Here is a 17,897-nt window from a genome sequence, read left to right as displayed (position 1 = left end):
CCTAAAACAAATATTAGCAAGCAAATGCTCCAACACGGAAAATAACAATTGTTATGACAATAACTCAGATTATCCTCTCAGCAAAAAGTATTTGCTCATGAGATATGAGGGTGAAAAAATAATTTCTTGATATGATGTGGTCAAACTCTGATGTTTTCCTTACTGTTACAATGTTTCATAATACAGGTTTGGACTGAGGCAGATGACCTCCATCAAGCAACTTCTAGGCATAGATAAGGGGTTGGAGGCCAAGGACCATCCCCAATAAGCTATTTGGATGAGGTCATCTTGGTCTGAAAGGCAACAGAATTTAACAATATTGACACGGTCAGGCAGTGTCAGTTGCCTGAAGGTCAGAGAGCAGTATTAAATTCTACATAGAGCAAAAAACTATGCTGAAACAAGATGATTAAGGATTTAAACATGCATCTACATAATGCAAATATGAATAGCTAAACACCAAAGGACTATTTTAAAAGGTAAATCAATACAAGTATTGTAACAATAAAAAGAAAATATAGTTTGCAGTGTTTTTGTTTAACCTTCTAATGCATCTGTGGCTGTAATACGAGGGTTTGAGAGTTTTCAACATGACACATGGGATGGATGTTTTTGCCGTTTCTCTGATGTATAAGTGAGAATGTTTACCTAGTTCACAGGGGATAAGGATTAGTTAATGACCATAAAACACCGAGCACAACATTAGTACCACCCAGAAAAGCAAGCGTCAGGTAACCCTACCAGAGCAGCAGCTGCCAAGCAACCACCTAACGTCCAAAATCATACGAGAAGTAACCAGTGAGTACATGCAATCACTCTGCCTATTGACAATAAACTCTGGATTGGTTGCACATTTAGCAATCAAGTTCCAAGTTTATGTACACAGCTTGCAAACACCCTTAGCACAAACTCACTGAACATATTTGATCTGCACAAGCCTGGCACATCCAGAACACGCTGGATTTACTACATATGCGCTAAGCTTCTGTCCCCGTGCTGTATTACACAGCCACACCCGTGGTTTGGTCAGCTCCTAAATTGGGATTGGGGCTGCACATCTGTCCTATTACTATTCACATCAAAAGAACCACCTGTCTTAACACTTGGCCTACATTTTCCAAGCTCCAAAGCACACAGTTTTTTTGAAGGATGTCACTCCAAGTCCTCTCTGCACTACTGCCTACTGGGTAAACTCAGGATATTATTAGATCTCCATTGCCAGCTTTCAAGCCATTACTTTATCAATTCAATTTTTGGGAATATGATGAACACTAAGATTTCATCCAAATGGAGCAAAAATTTGCACTTTCAAAAGGGAACACGGAGAACTATAGAAACTGTTTTCTGCTGGAGAAATGAGTACAAGTAAAGATACTGAAAGAGTCCATAATTTAACACCAGTGCAAAGTATCAAAGAGTAGTAGGAATAACCATAGATATAAAGGAGATCAAGTAGTCTGAGGACAAGGAAACTATCACAGAAAAGTACTGAAGATTACAGATTTCAAACAAAAAGAAAAAAAAACCACACAAAAACAGAAACCAAAGGCACAACCCCAGAGATCAATTCAATACCCTTATGATGAAAGTTTAACACTGTCTCCTCTAAAATCTTCTCAGATATAATTAGGCCAGGAAAATAGCAATTTCTTAATTATAGATTAAAGGCAATAAAAAGATTTTTCTGGTAATTCCAAACTAGACTCAAATTTCTTTTCTATAATTCTTGAAAACGAACATTATTTTCTTACCAGATTTTTCAATATTTGCACATCTTAAATTGGACTCGGTGTCCAATCACGTTCTTGAACAGCTTTGAAATATAACTTTTAGAATCAAAACTATATCAATCCCTATTTGTATTAATGTTCAGTGGATTTTAACTCTCTGTATAAAGGGAACCCCAGACTGCACTCTTCTAAGTCATGCAGTAAAACTCTACACTTTTCTTTCAGCATACTCCTTGAACTCTCCTTTCCCATTCCCTTCCTCAGAGTCAGATCTCACTGCCACATTCTTAAATCATGGATAAATCATTAGCCTCCTGTACAGGTACCTCTTCCACATTTCCAGAGTCTTCAACCAAAAATGAGTAAAATTCTTACACAATAAAAAGCAGGTTTCATATAAATATAAACTGGCAATCATTTATTCAAGCATATAGCGATGGAAGATGCATGCAGTTTATTGTCTGGCACTTGAGCCTGAATGCAACACTATTCAAATATTCAAAATTCACATCACCTAACCCTATTCTATTCTATTCTAACGCTTAGCCTAGGCTTTACTGGATGACAAATGGCTTGTAAGAGCCTGTCTGACCTGAGTGCCCCAAGCAACCAGTGTCACATCACTGCCCGTCTGCAGCACCTCAGCTTGAGACAGTGGAATGTTGTAAGGCTCCACAGGAACTTGTTCCACTAAATAAATAAAAACAAAGGGAAAAATAAGCATTAGATTCCTTTACTATTCAATATTATCCCATAAAAATATACACTAAAAATTTTCTTCAATGTTAATGCCATCTAAAACAATAGACCAAAATCACATTGAGTATTAGCCTTTATTTCAAAGGTTTAGCTGCAGTTAAAAATATTTTTAATTATACTGTTAAAAACACATTCAGTGTAGTGTTTAATTTACACACATTTACGCAACCATGATAGCAAAAAGTCCTGGTGTACCCCCAAGTCAAAATATCTGCATCAGATTTGGAGATGGACACTGCTACAATTGATAAAAAAAATCTCAAGTATACGCGGCAGTTAATTCTAGCAAGCATCAAGAGAGCCTTGAAATTATACTTTAATACTCAGATGAGAAGGAAAAGCTGTGCCAGCACCCTCCTGATACGTGCCAAGAACGATGCTCCACAGTTTCATGTCTAAATAGAGGGAAAAAGTTTTCAGAACCTACACAGAAAGTGTCAGCAAGAACTTGTGATTATAGCAGTTTTAAATTAGTCTAAATATTTTTGCTTTGAAAAAAAAAGTCATCTATTCACCAAAAACACATCACAATTAGAGAGAGTAGACAAAAATTAAGCATCTTGTCTTCTCTAAGACATTTAAGGTGGTTCCACTCAACTTAAGACCCATTTACTAGTTTTCAGATGGAAACACATTAGGTCAGTTGTGCTAGTTTTGAATCAATGCTCCAGTGCACGATACATTGACTGGTTTAATGATTAAAACTGTGATAAAAGACATCCATATACCATATTTTAAAACAAATATTTTTTTCATCTAAAGGTGAGCTTGTCTATGCACCAGCAAGTCAAATAATACTGCTCAAAATAAATTCCAGTGATAAGTGGGGAAAAAAAAATCTTACTCAACTTTTTCTAAATACACAAAACCAATTTATAAAGAAGGTGCTCTACTTTTTTTGTTAACATATTTCATGGTTCATAAAATAGTTACTGAGTTCCTGCTGAACAAAATTGCTTCTTGAAGTTATGATAAAGAATCCTACTGAGTGATACCAGCAGGAGAAATTGTGTTTTGTATTTTTCCTTCGTTGGTATAGCAGATCCAATACAAGTAGAATGACCTAGGCTTTTTCCTGGCTTACAAGTTATAAGCATAACTTTTCAATAAATCAAGTGGTGAATATTTTTTTTTAAATTACGGCAGATGATTTTTTTTTTTTTTTGCCAGTAATGATATATAAATACTACAAATTTCACAGAATCACAGAATGGCTGAGGTAGGAAGATCACCTAGTCCAAGTACCCTGCTCAGAGCAAGGTCACCTAGAACCGGTCATTCAGGGCCATGTCCAGTCAGGTTTTAAGTATTTCCATGGTCAGAGACTCCACAACCTCTCTGGGTAACCTGTTCCTGTGTTTGACCACCCTCACAGTAAAAAAGATTTTGCCTAGGCTTACATTAGAGATATCTCACTTCATCTGAACAGGCACAGAGGAGACATACATATTAACTAAATCATTCTTCCTAAAAACAGAATAGGAACTTTTTTCCCAGCATAATTCAAGAACACATGTCCATTCAACCAAGGAAAAAAAAAAATTTAATTTTAAACACAAGGTGCTTTTAAACATAGCACAAAATCAAATCTCTTTACAAACTATTATTTTTAATGTATTAAAATATCAGTGTCTTCCTGTAATAATTTCTTTGAATAAACAAGTGGCTAGAGGAATATAGGGCAGAGAAAGAAACAGGGGAAAGGCACATCCACCCCTTGCTCACTGCACATTACTGGTTGACAGTAAAGCAGACCAGGCTTCTATGGATTTTGCACATCATAAAACTCTGCAAAAGAAAGCAGAAATCCTGAATGATAATGAAACCCACAACTACACTAATTGGCATTGTATAACTGTCTTTTTCATGGGATTGTCATCTACATGAAACCTGGAGAACCAGAACCTTATAAAGATACCACGGGACCTTCGAGTGGAAACCCAGGCAACTGACATGAATGAGAAGGTTTTGAAGTGAGAGTGGGATGCACCAGAGGAAGAACTGGAAGGTGTACATGATAAAAAAAGAGGTCCTTTTCTATTTAATGGTTTTATCCTCTTAGGGAATTAGAGAGATTAAAAATAACATACAGTTACATACAATTACACATATTAACTAATTTCTTATTATAGCTAAATCATTCTGCAACAAGATGTCCATGGATGAGCTCATCTAGAATTCCTGACACTTAAATGCAAAATTCAGCTTGTCAGAAATTTATAGGGAAGTCCAGGATTTTATTCAAATGCCTTCGCAAAAACTCCTCCCTCCACTAACACTGATGAAAAGTAGCATATGAAATTATTCTATGCATATTCTTCCATAATAATTAACCAAACCAGGACAACAATGTTTATATACAAAGCAGCCCATTCATCTATTACTGAAGATATAAATAAAATATTTTAAATCAAATATTTCAAATACAGATTTCAAATAGAGCAATTAACAAAAAGTTGTAATTATCAGAGAAAAAAGGACATCACAAGTTAATTTAAGAGGCTGCACCATCTGTTGCTTTTTCTAAAAGAGCAGTCTGAACAGCAGAAAGAAAACACGTTTTCTCGTCTTACCTGTCTTGTCTCTATAACAACCACTGATGCAAGTCGTATTTATTTCTACACCACCAATGTCATATATAGTACAATTAAATGAAACTGAAAAGGTCAAAAAACAGAGTAGGTTCTCCACAAGATGTCTAAACCTGATAATGTCAAGGTGACTCATTTTCTCCTTTGATTCATAATCATTATGTGCTCTTGACACTGCACAGGCTGTTAACTACTTTTTATAAATCAAAGCCTCCTTTTTCTTTTTAATTCAGATATTTTCTTAGTATCTCTGACATTTAGGGGACTTCACCATGGCACCTTCAATAACATTATAATCTCATAAGTTAACCAGTAACAGAATTCCCTCTATATATGCGTACTTACATATTTAACTCTGGACTCTTACCCAGAAAGGCTTACATTTTTTTGCTCCTTTCTAATTTTATAAAAGGCAAATTAACATACACAAAACTTCTGATGACCACTGTAAGGTTATGTGGAAGGAGAGAGCGTCTGCTCCCTTAAGGGTGTCTGGACACGGATCTTTTCAATGCAAAAGGGGATAATAGGAAGAGGGAGAAGCCATTCCATTCTAAGGAAGAACATGCAGGGACACAAGCCTAACCAACAATAAAGGAGGCAGTAACAAGAACCAAACCTGTTCAGTCCCACTTATTGATAAGGGTATGGGGAATGTGGGAGTCTTTCTTTCAGTAAGATTATCTGATGGAAGACCTTGTTAAATGGGATGATAAAGAAAAAGGAGAAGCTATAAACAAAATATAGAGAGACACAAACCTGAAGACAAACATAACAGAGACAAAGACAAGAAACAAACCTGGTCAGGCACACTGAGTGAAGGGCTACCAAGAAATTATGGGCAAAACGGGACTTCGCAACTGATAAGCACGCAAACCTGAGGGCCCAGAGTGTTGGAGGCGGGTGCATGGAACTAGACCAGCTGATGAGGGCTGGGGAGGAACAAAGTGGGGAACAAACAGAAAGTGTTCTAGAAGGAGCCAGTTGCACATAAAACGGGGCCGGTCAGCATGTTTGTCTGGCTGAGCCCTGTGCCTCATCATGGTGGCCAGTCCTAACTTCTTTTGAAGTCTGTGGGCTTAGCCACAGATGCAGCACTGTACTGCTCCAGAGTGTGGGAAGAAGAAATCTGCAACTACTAGCTACAACTACGCATGCTAAGTATACTTCTTTTTCTTTTCTGATCTAGTCACTGCTTTATGATATATCTCTTACATACATATATATCTATATAAACATATATATGCACATAGATAACATGTTATATATACCTATACATAAACACATATATCTGTTTATAGGGACTATTTCAAATTGGTTGCACATCAGAGCTAATGCAGAATATGAAACTTAGCAAGTATATTTCATTCAAACAAAATAGACAGTTCTCTTCTGTAACTTTTAAAACTTACTATTAACAGACACCCAGGCAAAGTTTAAGATCTTGGCTTTAAGTCCACTCCCTCCTTTTTGTGTTACTAGGGCTCTTGGATATCTAAGGAGTGAGTTACTTTTTGAATGAGCTGGAAAATGTTTTCAAGATGTTCTTGCAAAGCTGCTCTTAACTTTGGAGGTTGCCTTTTCTCCCCGGTTCATCACAGTGTGAATGTGGTGAACTTAAGGCAATGCTACTTCGATGTCCACCCTTCTCCAAAGGTTGACTAAGGTGAAGATTTAAGGCCTAATTTTATTCTTGTATCTTTTGTGGGCAAAGGCATGTTTGGATAGCAAATATTCATACGGAAATGAATGTTCATTTAATAACACGGTTAGTTTTACCTCATGTCTGAATAAGCATACAACATATTTGAATAAGCAAATCTGTGTTCATTTGGGAAGACATCCAGCCAGATTCATTATTCTAGAAAAATAGCAAGCAATCACAATATCAATGTAATAGTCACTCTGAAATATTTTGTGCTACAGCTCTGATTTACCTTAGAGACCAGACTTATGTTTCAAAACACTTACGAAAATTCTTTTTTTTGTACAATGTCTTTACTGTTATGAAAAAAATCTATGCTTGAATCTTGAAAAGCCTGCCCTATCATCAAAAAGCCAAAAAAAAACAAAAAAAAAAACACCAAACTTGAAAGCAATTGGTGGGCCTATACAGTTCCTTGGAGGTATGCATCAGATGCAAAATCACAAGGTTGGTTCTGCACAAGAGCTTCCATAAAACAGCAACGACCTGGCACCCTGCTTAACATTCTCAAAAAGCAACTTTGGGTTATACATCCTAAGCTAGATATATATTATCTTCCATCACTAGCATCCGACAGCTAATTTCAACAGTAGTAGTAGTAACACCTGGGGGCAGAAGCAGAGGGCATAGTTTTTTGTTTGGATGGGGTGTAGTAGGTGTGGGGGTTTTGTAGGTTTTTGGTTTGGTTGGTTGTTTTGTTTGTTTGTTTCAAATAAAGCATTAGTAGCTTCAACCCACTTGAACAAGGACAAAAATCCTATGTTTTAAAGACTATCCCATCTACAGCCTATTTTCAACTGAAATTTCAAAGATATTAACAACTCTGAACAAAATATCATGGATAGCTATTTAGAGGCCTCAGAGAGAAAGAAAATTCCATTAGAGGAGAATGATGAGGCTCAAATGCCTACATTAATTTTACAGATAGGAAATACTATTTCCCATTATCATCCTTGACACCTTCATTTTTCAATGACGTCCCTATACACCCACTGTAACATCAGTCATGAAGTTCTCTCCAAAAAACATGTCTATCCACATGAAGCTAGGACAAAAAAAATTTATGGTAGGGGCAATATAATTTCATTATTCAATGCCTTAGCCATCATCATGGAAATAAAGAAAATTATTTTTTGTCTGGAACAATAAGGTCCCAAATCTTGGGTGTGGTTTTATTCCATATTATACTATTAATATCCTGTCTTTTTCCTAAAAATGTATCAATATCAAAGTGGAAGTTTCTGGTAGAAATCAGTAACTCCCCCCACCCTGATCCTCCCCTCAAAAAAAAAAATAAAGATAAACAAAGCAACAGAGGACATCTGATACCATTTTGTCTTCTTGTTTTGGAAAGCCTGCATGTTCCCAGCCTTGGGAAGATTCTGTAGTATTTTGAGACACTAACGCAAAGAGACAAGAAATACATATATAGTTCAAGCTTACTGTGTAAGCGAATTTCTGAATGTGTACCATCTTCTTTCTCGTGCTAAAATCAACACACTCATATGGGATATTATAAAAATTTATTCTATTCAAAACACAGGACAGTCGCATTTTTTAAAATCCTTCTTTCCACCATTTATCTTGTTCTTGTTTACCAGGCTTGTGTCTTATTGCTGCTGTCTCTGGACCAAACAAACAATCACAATAACCCTGGTCCATTTCTGAATTCACCAGGTCACTTCATTTCTATGGTGGTATTATAAGAAACCCCGACCACGGCCGGCAGCATAAGAAGGAACTCAGAGAGATTAATTTTCTAGGAGAAACTCCCAGATACCACTCTTCTTACAAGCTGACCCAACTCACAAAGGACAGCTAAACAGTTAAGAAGATGAACTAACGATGCCAGAGGGAATGGTTTTCAATGAAAATAAAAGGACCAACAAAACTCTTCCACATAAAAAATATTCCTGCTTTATATTGTAGAAATAATAAAAAGTCCACTCAAAAGTGTCTCAAAACAAAAGAAGTTACCTGTCATAATCATCCCCATCACATGCTGACACAAACATACTACAAAATTTCAGCCTAGATCACTAAACTGATGTTCTTAGAAATTTTAAGACAAAAACGTAGGTAATGTCTCTGAAAATCAAGCCATAGGAATATAGGAGGAAATCACAGTCTTTCAGAAACTACCAACACCATCTTGCAGCAATGCTGCGGTTGGATATTGACCAGCACATAAACCACATTAACCACTATTTCAGCACGTCTTTACTCAAGATTTCAGTCACAAGGCTGATTTATGTTCACTAGACGACCCAGCAATTGCTTTACAAGTCATTTCCTCAAACACAAAAACTTCTTTATATTCTCAAAAGCTGTGTGATATTGATGTGCAGCCATTCATTCCACTGTGAGAGCAAGTATTTTATTAATTCTATGGTCTGTATTTGTGACTTGTAAATACTGGGAAAAAAAAAAAGAGAAAGAAAGGGTTGTTTTAAAGACACAGGAATTTTAAACTTCATTTTTTTATTTGTTTAACAGGACTCAGACTCAAGTTCATTTTCCAAACTACTTCATCTAAATGAAGGGTCAGAGGTCTATTGCTAAATTTCAGTAAGCTCTCAAAACACTTAAGGAATGCAATACCCTTTGGGTAAATCACACCACACCACACCAAAAGTAGTTGCATTTTTAAAAATACATTGCTAATGGGAATTCTTTTGAAAATACGAAAGCAAATAGGTCTTTTTTTGAAAATATAAAAGCAAATAAGCAGTTCCCCCGGTAAATATCCTATTTATTCCTGAGTTATTCTGCTATTTTTTTGTAGTTTTCATGTCTGCTTTCTAAATCTTTCCCTTGTTATTGTTTAGTTCTCTTCTCTAGGAAGAGGATAAATTTACTAACAAAATGGATGTACTAATGGAAAAGTGCTGTTAAAAGTACCAAAGTAAAATACAAACATTTTACCCTTCTTTCAACTTCAGTCCACACACACAGTCAACTTATAAATTGGATTGATGGATTCAAGCATAGTTGGTATATAAAGCTATATGACATATAGAAACGCTGAAGTGATGGCTTGAGTTCTATTTTATCAGTTGCTCACCCAATCACTCTGCCTATCTCTACATGCAAAATTTGTTTTCATCCATTATCTGTTCTCAGTCCAGTTTCTCTAGTCCAGAAAAGTAACAAGCTTATTTTTACAACCAACTCAAGCACTATCATCTTCAAATTACTTTCTTATATGTTACATGTAATGATAGCTGTTAAAACTTCGTTGAACAAAAAAGTTCACTATGACTAAACAAACGAAGAAAGTAATGGCAATGACGCTTCCTTCCACATAAGATTAAAATCTAAGGGGGCAGATTTTCAAGATTTATAGAAATTAAGCACTTCAAAGAAATTTTAACTTTGGGAAAATGGTGATGGTGATGCAGTTCTTTTGGAAAAATAAAAACTGATCTGGAAACTTATTTTAGTATCTAGAGTTATAAAAAAAAAAGCAGTTTAACTTCTGTCAAATTTATATTGCAATTTGATAAAGGATAATGCCTCTTAGTTCTATTTCTTTTTTTTTTAACCCAAGACTGTACAAAGCATTCCACTTCCAAAGTTAACTAAGCATGAATCAGACTGTAAATGTTCATTTATCTTTGCAGCCAAATTTAAAGATCTTATTCAGTTTTCACAATACCTCTAAAAACACAACCCCCAAACATAGCTAGAGACAAAACAAGTCAAGATTTCTGCTACAGTGTTGTTTTAGCTGTGACTATCAACATATATGTGCAAAAAAAAAGTGTTGCTTTATTGGAAAATACAGCATATAAATCTTTACCTGCAGCTCTGTAAAGTATTTTAGGTTCAAAGAATATGCATGGATTTTTGTCCTCTATGCATGACAGCAGCAGTCCTTTGGCCTGAAGAGGACTCCTTGGAATAACAATCTGTAAAAATATTTTTAAATACTTTATTTAAACTGCAATTCTGCTACAAACTTCCTCAATTAATATTAAAAAACAAGCAATTATTTGCTTTAAATAAACCTATGTACAGATTAAGCAGTTCTTACAACGTGAATTAACAACAGTGCTACGTTACTAACTCACTCTCCAAATTTTGAATTTTATTTTGTTCATTCATGAGGCTTGAATAGTTCCCCTCTACACATGATTTAAATACTAATGGACTCCCCTCCGTAAGGTAGAACTAACATCTTAACAATAACATTTTGAGGTACAAGGAACAGAAGAAAGTCAGATTTAAAAAAAAAAATTATGTTAGTTTAGTAAAATTAATGTAGATGTATGACAAAAAATTCAGCTGAGTGATCCTCAGTTGCTTGGGTAGAGATTCATCAGAGCAGGCCTGGAAGGTATTCGGACTTAGTCCAGTAAGTTTTGAAGACTAAAAAAGGAAATGCTATTTAAAGCTGACTTCCTTTGCTTATGGTAGAAGCTTGAAATTTGTTCATTTTGGAAATGAACAAATACCAAAAAATACCTGAAACTATTATCAAGCAAAGAGAAAACTAAGAAAGCTCTCCAGATGTAATCTGAATACTTGGAAGGAAAAAGTATAATAGATTTGCCAACAGAAGAGTTAATTTTGGATGATCTAAGAGAATGTTGCTTATAAACAGAAAATTACCAAATTATCACAGTTTAAACGAAAATAGAACTCGAGATTTCAATTCCCTCAAATCAGAAGGACCAGCTAATTTACATCCCAGAGATCTCAAAGAGCTGGAACATGCAGTGTGAAGTCTACTAGCAAACATTTTTGTAGCTGTGAAATTAGAAGTAGCCGCCTTTGACTGAAAACATTAGTTGCAGCACTTGTATAAAGAAAAAAAAAAAATCCATGTAATTACAGACATGTTAACTTACTGCCTCCAGGAGTTTCCAAGGCTTCAAAATATTTTTTGAGAGTAAGAACATTTAATTATATAAAAGTAATAGAAAAGAGTCAAAACACAACCTAAATCTGCTATCACATCAAATTAACTTGATAAGTGATTTTTCTAAACAAGGGAGAAGCAGTCTTAATATTTCACCAAAGCATTTGGTAACAGATACATGGGAAATTACCCAACTGACGGATGCTACTAGTGCAGCTCCTTAGGGATCATTTTTAGGACAGACTTTGTTTATCTTATTCATTTACGATATTAAGTCAGAACATGGCAATAAAAACTATTCAAAAGCTGAGAGTCACTACCACTACAGAGGATGATACCAAAAAGATCTAGTTCACACTGAGGTCATGACTGACAAAAGCAAAAGCAAACTGAACAATACATACTGAAAAGTCACACATTTCAGGACTACATTTTTGTTATAAATTTAGAACTCAGCAGTAGAAATTCAGATCTGAATTTATTATCTGCTCAAAGGATGACTAGAATGCTATGCAGTACAGCCCTAAAAAAGCATAATATAGCCAAGAAAGTGTTAGTGCTATTGCAAAAATCACTGCTAGAAACTCAGCTGGAATACTTCATGACTATATCAACTGTTTTGAAAGAAAATGAATGAAACAGGTGCCAAAAGAGCTTCAGAAACTGTTAATCTCTCTTTGATAGTTTGATTTGTTTAGTCTAACAAAACAAAGACTAAAGGAAAAACAATTGTTCTCTTAGTATATGAAACGGAAGATGAAGGACAGATAAGCTAAATATACAAGTTAGTCAGGAATAAGTGTAGGCTGGAAATTAAAAGAAAGCTTCTAGCCATGATGGCAAATATTCTGGAGCAGTCTTACAATGGAATAGAGAGAGTCAATAAGCAATAACTTCCCAAAGTAATTTTTGGAAGACAGCCTGATCCATTAAGACATACATCCTCACAACAGTAGACAAAAGATACACCCATCTAGCAATGTCCTCGTCACCCCAACAAGCCTTGTCTTAAGCACTAATGATTACAGTCCTTCCCCTGAAAAGCCAAAGTCGTACAAACTCCCTTTTGCTTGGGAAATCCAAACCTCACCTTTCACTTAAGAAAAACAAAATAAAAATCTTAAGTCAGGAACCTGCTGCAGAGTTTAACAAGAGGGCAGTTTTGAAAACCGCTCTCCCCAAAGATCAATCCTATCCTTCCCAGCTTATAATACATGGCCTTTCCTCCTGTAATTTGGAGAAAATATGCATAGATATGGGACTTTTGAAAATGCATCTGAAGCACAAGTTCATTTGCATTTCTGGATTCATACGTGAAGGGCTGAGTTTGGGTTCATTCAAAAAAAGACCTGCAACCTTAAGATAGAAGCCTTAAACATTATTAACTGCATTAATGAACACCTTTGCAAAAAATATTAGAGGAACAACATTGTTTTCACAAAGATACAAAATTCAAAAGATAGAGTCTAAAATACTTCTCTGTGCATCAAAAACTAGTATATTGTTCCATCAGTTCCACAGAATTTAATGTGCCCTTTACCTTTAACTGAGATGACAGCTGTTAGTGGTAGCAAGCTATTTTAGCACTTCACCCAAGGAAAAGTGAAAACAAGTGAAAACAAGAAGAAAGATCAGAGATGAGAGAAAAGAAATGAAATTACCTGGAGTGATTAAATAAAATTCTGACTTACTAACTTATTCAGAAGACTAAGCACAGTAGTACTAGGTTGCTATGAATTAGAAAGAGTTTTAATCACTAGAGTGGACCACTGAATTGGGTGGGTGAGGAATTGGTTGGGTGGACACATCCAGAGGGTAGTGGTCAACAGCTCAATGTCCAGATGGAAGTCGGCGATGAGTGGTGTCCCGCAGGGGTCTGTATTGGGACCAGTACTGTTTAGTATCTTCATCAATGACACAGACAGTGGGATCAAGTGCACGCTCAGCAAGTTTGCACCAAGCTCAGTGGTGTGGTTGACACGCCTGAGGGACGGCATGCCAGCTAGAGGGACCTGGACAAGCTCAAGAAGTGAGCCCAAGTGAACCTCAGGAGGTTCAACAAGGCCATGTGCAAGGTCCTGCACCTGGGTCAGGGCAACCCCCATACCAATACAGGCTGGGGGATGAAGGGATTGAGAGCAGCCCTGCCAAGAAGGACTTGGGGGTACTGGTGGACGAAAAGCTGGACATGAGCCAGCAATGTGCGCTCGCAGCCCAGAAGGCCAACCGTATCCTGGGCTGCATCAAAAGAAGCGTGGCCAGCAGGTCGAGGGAGGCGATTCTGCCCCTCTGCTCTACTCCGGTGAGACCCCACTGGAGTGCTGCGTCCAGCTCTGGAGTCCTCAGCACAAGAAAGACATGGACCTGTTGGAGTGCGTCCAGAGGAGGGCCACAAAAATGATCAGGGGGATGGAACACCACTCCTGTGAAGAAAGGCTGAGAGAATTGGGGTTATTCAGCCTGGAGAAAAGAAAGCTTCAGGGAGACCTTGTTGTGGCCTATCAGTACTTAAAGAGGGCTTATAAGAAAGATGGCAGCAAACTTTTTAGCAGGGCCTGTTGCGACAGGACAAGGGGGAATGGTTTTAAACTAAAAGAGGGTAGATTTAGACTAGATATAAGGAAGAAAATTTTTATAATGAGGGTGGTGTAACACTGGCACAGGTTGCCCAGAGAGGTGGTAGATGCCCCATACCTGGAAACATTCAAGGTCAGGTTGGTCGGGGCTCTGAGCAACCTGATCTAGTTGAAGATGTCCCTGCTCACTGCAGGGGGGTTGGACTAGATGACCTTTAAAGGTCCCTTCCAACCCAAACTATTCTATGATTCTATGATTCTAAATCTCAGCACTTGGTTCAATATATAAAGATTTGAGACTGACCAACAAGTTCAGCATAAATTCACTAGACCTGGCATCAGTATCTTAATCATATAAGTTATCTTGTGCTTCCATATGATAATAAACTACTCTAGTTTTTAAATAGGCTCAAGAAACCATTTGATTCAATTAACAAAAGACTTTGTAGATTGCTTTTGTCTATATCAGGAAGTATTTTCAAGTTCAGAACAGGAACACCTCAAAGATCATAAAGAACTCCCAAAGCCAAAAATGCATTCCATTTCTCAAATATAATTAAATAAAATGTGAATAAGACAAGATTTTTTATTTAAGTAAAAAGAAAGAAGTAGGAGAAATGGCTATGGCCTCCCTGTAAATGAGTAATACCTGAAGTTTTAGAACACCAAAATCATATATAGACAATAGTTTAAACAGATAAACAATGAACATGTGTCTTCAGCATACAAATACTGGTTTTGCTTAAGTCTTCAACATTAACCAAGCTATGAGTGATTTCTCAACAGACTGGATGCCAGTTAACCCAGAAGTACAAGTCAACAGATAAAAATTTACTCAGAAAAAAAATGGAGAGCTGGCAAACAGGGCTCTCTCAATCTGAGACCACTAGACTCCGCCCCTCTCTCTTCTCCAGGAAAGTTATCCAATCTTAGCTTCAAGGGATGCCACCATCTCACACAGAAAGCTTGCCTAAAGTTATCATTCAGAGAATCACAGAACAGTTGAGGTTGGCAGGGACCTCCAGAGGTCATCTGGTCCAATGCCCCTGCTCAAGCAGAGCCACCTAGAGCCAGTTGCCCAGGACCATGTGCAGAAGATTTCTTAATACCTCCAAGATGGAGACCCCACAACCTCTCTGAGCAACCTGTACCAAGTGCTTCCTTATGTTCAGACAGAATCTCTTGTGTTTCAGTTTGTGCCTGTTGCCTGTCACTGTCATTCATACAAATGAATTCGATAATGCACTTAACAGAGATGCAGAAAGAAAAAAAAAAAAAGGAAAGTACTATTTATTAGTGTTAGTTTTTAGTTTCTATACTATACTGGACACAGAACAGATTAAAATGTATGCTTTTAGTGCAAAAAGCACATAAATACAAAATGCTATGTCTACTAAAGATTGTTTCAATAATGGCTATAAATTCTCAAACACTTAACACAGTTTAAGTTTTATAACTTGAAAACTTCTAAAAGAGTTTTTAATTAACATATTCAGATATTTTGTTGTGGACTGACTTCCATTCTTCTTCCCCTGCCTGCAGCCAGACTCATGTTAGTCAGGTCCATTAAAAAACAAACAAACAAAAAACAAATAAACAAAATTAATCTTCATAAAATAAGAGTTACCATACCTTTATTCCTGGACAGTGAGCAAAAAAAGCTTCTGGACTTTGAGAGTGATATAGTGCACCATGACCCACACAGCCCCAGGGGGCTCTGATGGTGAGGTTTCCACAATTAAACAGATCTCCAGAGCGGTAACGATATTTTGCTGCTTCATTAACAATCTGGGAAAATTTATATACAAAAGTAATATTCAGTCCAATACCTTTAGTTATGCATCATTAAGCCTCTACAATACATGAAATATATCTACATCATCTGCTCCATGCATGGAATTCAGAGGACCAAATTAGAAGCAAAGCAATCCTGTAAGTCAGCGGAAAGGCAAACATTTTGCAAGGCAAATAAGGCAATAATTTAGTGTTCAAGTTAGATGCCTTGGCCGCAGGAGTAGCCATATAGCCTAGTTGTTTCCCCATTCCCATACTGTCAATCAGCCCAGTTCAAATCTGTAGTTTGTCCTGTGGATGCATGGCTGGATGCAGAAGCATAGAGAAGTGAGAGATGGTGTTGGGAAGACACAGCTGAGGAATTTAAGGCTGTTGAAGCCAACACAGCCACAAAACTAAAAATAAAAACAAAAAGACATTTGCTTCAAACCACATCTTTAATTTCCATTATTTAATCAGCCTTCAAACTGGCCTTGGTACCTTCCTCTTTACTTAAAGCATGCATAAATATTAGTAATACAGCTGTGGATATATTTGCAAAAATTACACATTCAAACCAAGTATTAATGCTAACAGAAGAGTAATTTAAACAGCCATAAGATTTCTCTTTACTTCTCTCAAATTTATTAGTACTAACCTGATCAAATGCTGGAAAAATGTAATCTGCAAACTGAATTTCTGCAATGGCTGTAGCACCTGCAACAGCAACTCCAATACCAAAGCCAACAATTCCTTGTTCACACAAGGGGGTGTTGAAAACTCTATCTTTACCTATTAAAAAAAAAAAAAGAAAAAACAACCACAATTCGTTTAACACACCAGCTCGAAGTGGAAAACTCAGCTCCAGAAACATTCAAGTTATAAACAAATCACCTGCAATTAAGCATACGGCTCTTTAGATGTTTTTTTTTAGGCATAGCAACAATAAACATTCATCACAGGTAAAGATACACTCACTTTAACTTGTAACAGTTCAGAAGAAGACAAGGAGAAACAAAACGAAAGGTAAGAACAGTTTCTGTAACTTACAATGTTCTTAACAATTCAAGGAAAATAACTTGTTCTGATGTATATACAGATAAGCATGCATACCCCTCATGCTTATATGGGAGGAGTAAAGAATACTTACAAGCATTAAAAAAGCTTATAATAAAGAAAAGTACTGTTACTTCAATTTTTTTCTGGCAGTCAAAACTAACTGTCCATACTCAAAGGCAGATGGATCTACAAAAGCATCTGTACGAAAGTGTCTCTTGCCCACACTCCCCATAAGCAGTACCCAACTCATGAGTCGTCTTTCGTAAAGAAAGGCTGCGCCTACTAAAGAATTTGGATTGTCTCCAAGGCAAGAGAAAAAAGCTGTCCCTGCTGTTGGAGGCACAAGACTGGAATTCAAATATTTTGCATTTTGTATCTTCCCTGTGGGAGTGCAAAAGGTCATTTTAGCCCTGACGTATTTCTGTGCCACAGTAATTTCAGATTCCAAATATGCATCAATCTGATAGATGGCTGAAGACAAAATTGTTCAGTTCATGAAATTAAAAACACGAAGGAGGGAGGGAGATGAAACACCACTTCAATATAAGACATTTACAATATTTGCCAGCAGTACTGTACTCCCTTGGCAGATCAACAGGAGAACCTAGTTATGCTTTTAAACTTTCCCTTTAGAACATTGGGAAATAGACAGCAGGTTTCTATAGGAGTCCATCGTGCATGAATATGCCAAGACTTCAAACTGAATGGAAAAAAAATGAGCACAGTGCACACCAGTGGCTATGAAATAAATTAAACAATAACTAAATAACCACTAACTAAATAACTAAAAAGAAAGACTAAACTAATCAATTAATAATTGGAAAATAGGAAAGTTGTAAC

At 36.6% G+C, this 17,897-nt stretch overlaps 1 protein-coding gene across 4 annotated transcripts in view; it reads right to left on the bottom strand.

The window, feature by feature from the left end:
* Positions 1 to 17,897, bottom strand: part of BCKDHB (branched chain keto acid dehydrogenase E1 subunit beta) — a 136,654-nt gene that overhangs the window by 92,601 nt on the left and 26,156 nt on the right. For all 4 annotated transcript variants that reach the window (XM_075145371.1, XM_075145374.1, XM_075145375.1 and 1 more), the window contains exons 4-7: positions 16,657 to 16,790; positions 15,858 to 16,013; positions 10,588 to 10,696; positions 2,323 to 2,420 (exon numbers count right to left, since the gene is read on the bottom strand). In XM_075145371.1, the coding sequence (XP_075001472.1) occupies positions 2,323 to 2,420; positions 10,588 to 10,696; positions 15,858 to 16,013; positions 16,657 to 16,790 (497 nt within the window). The remainder of the gene's footprint in view (positions 1 to 2,322; positions 2,421 to 10,587; positions 10,697 to 15,857; positions 16,014 to 16,656; positions 16,791 to 17,897) is intronic.

This window comes from Calonectris borealis, chromosome 3 (genome assembly GCF_964195595.1).
Source record: "Calonectris borealis chromosome 3, bCalBor7.hap1.2, whole genome shotgun sequence".
Taxonomy (NCBI): Eukaryota; Metazoa; Chordata; class Aves; order Procellariiformes; family Procellariidae; genus Calonectris; species Calonectris borealis.
This window is presented reverse-complemented; position numbering and strand designations above follow the sequence as displayed.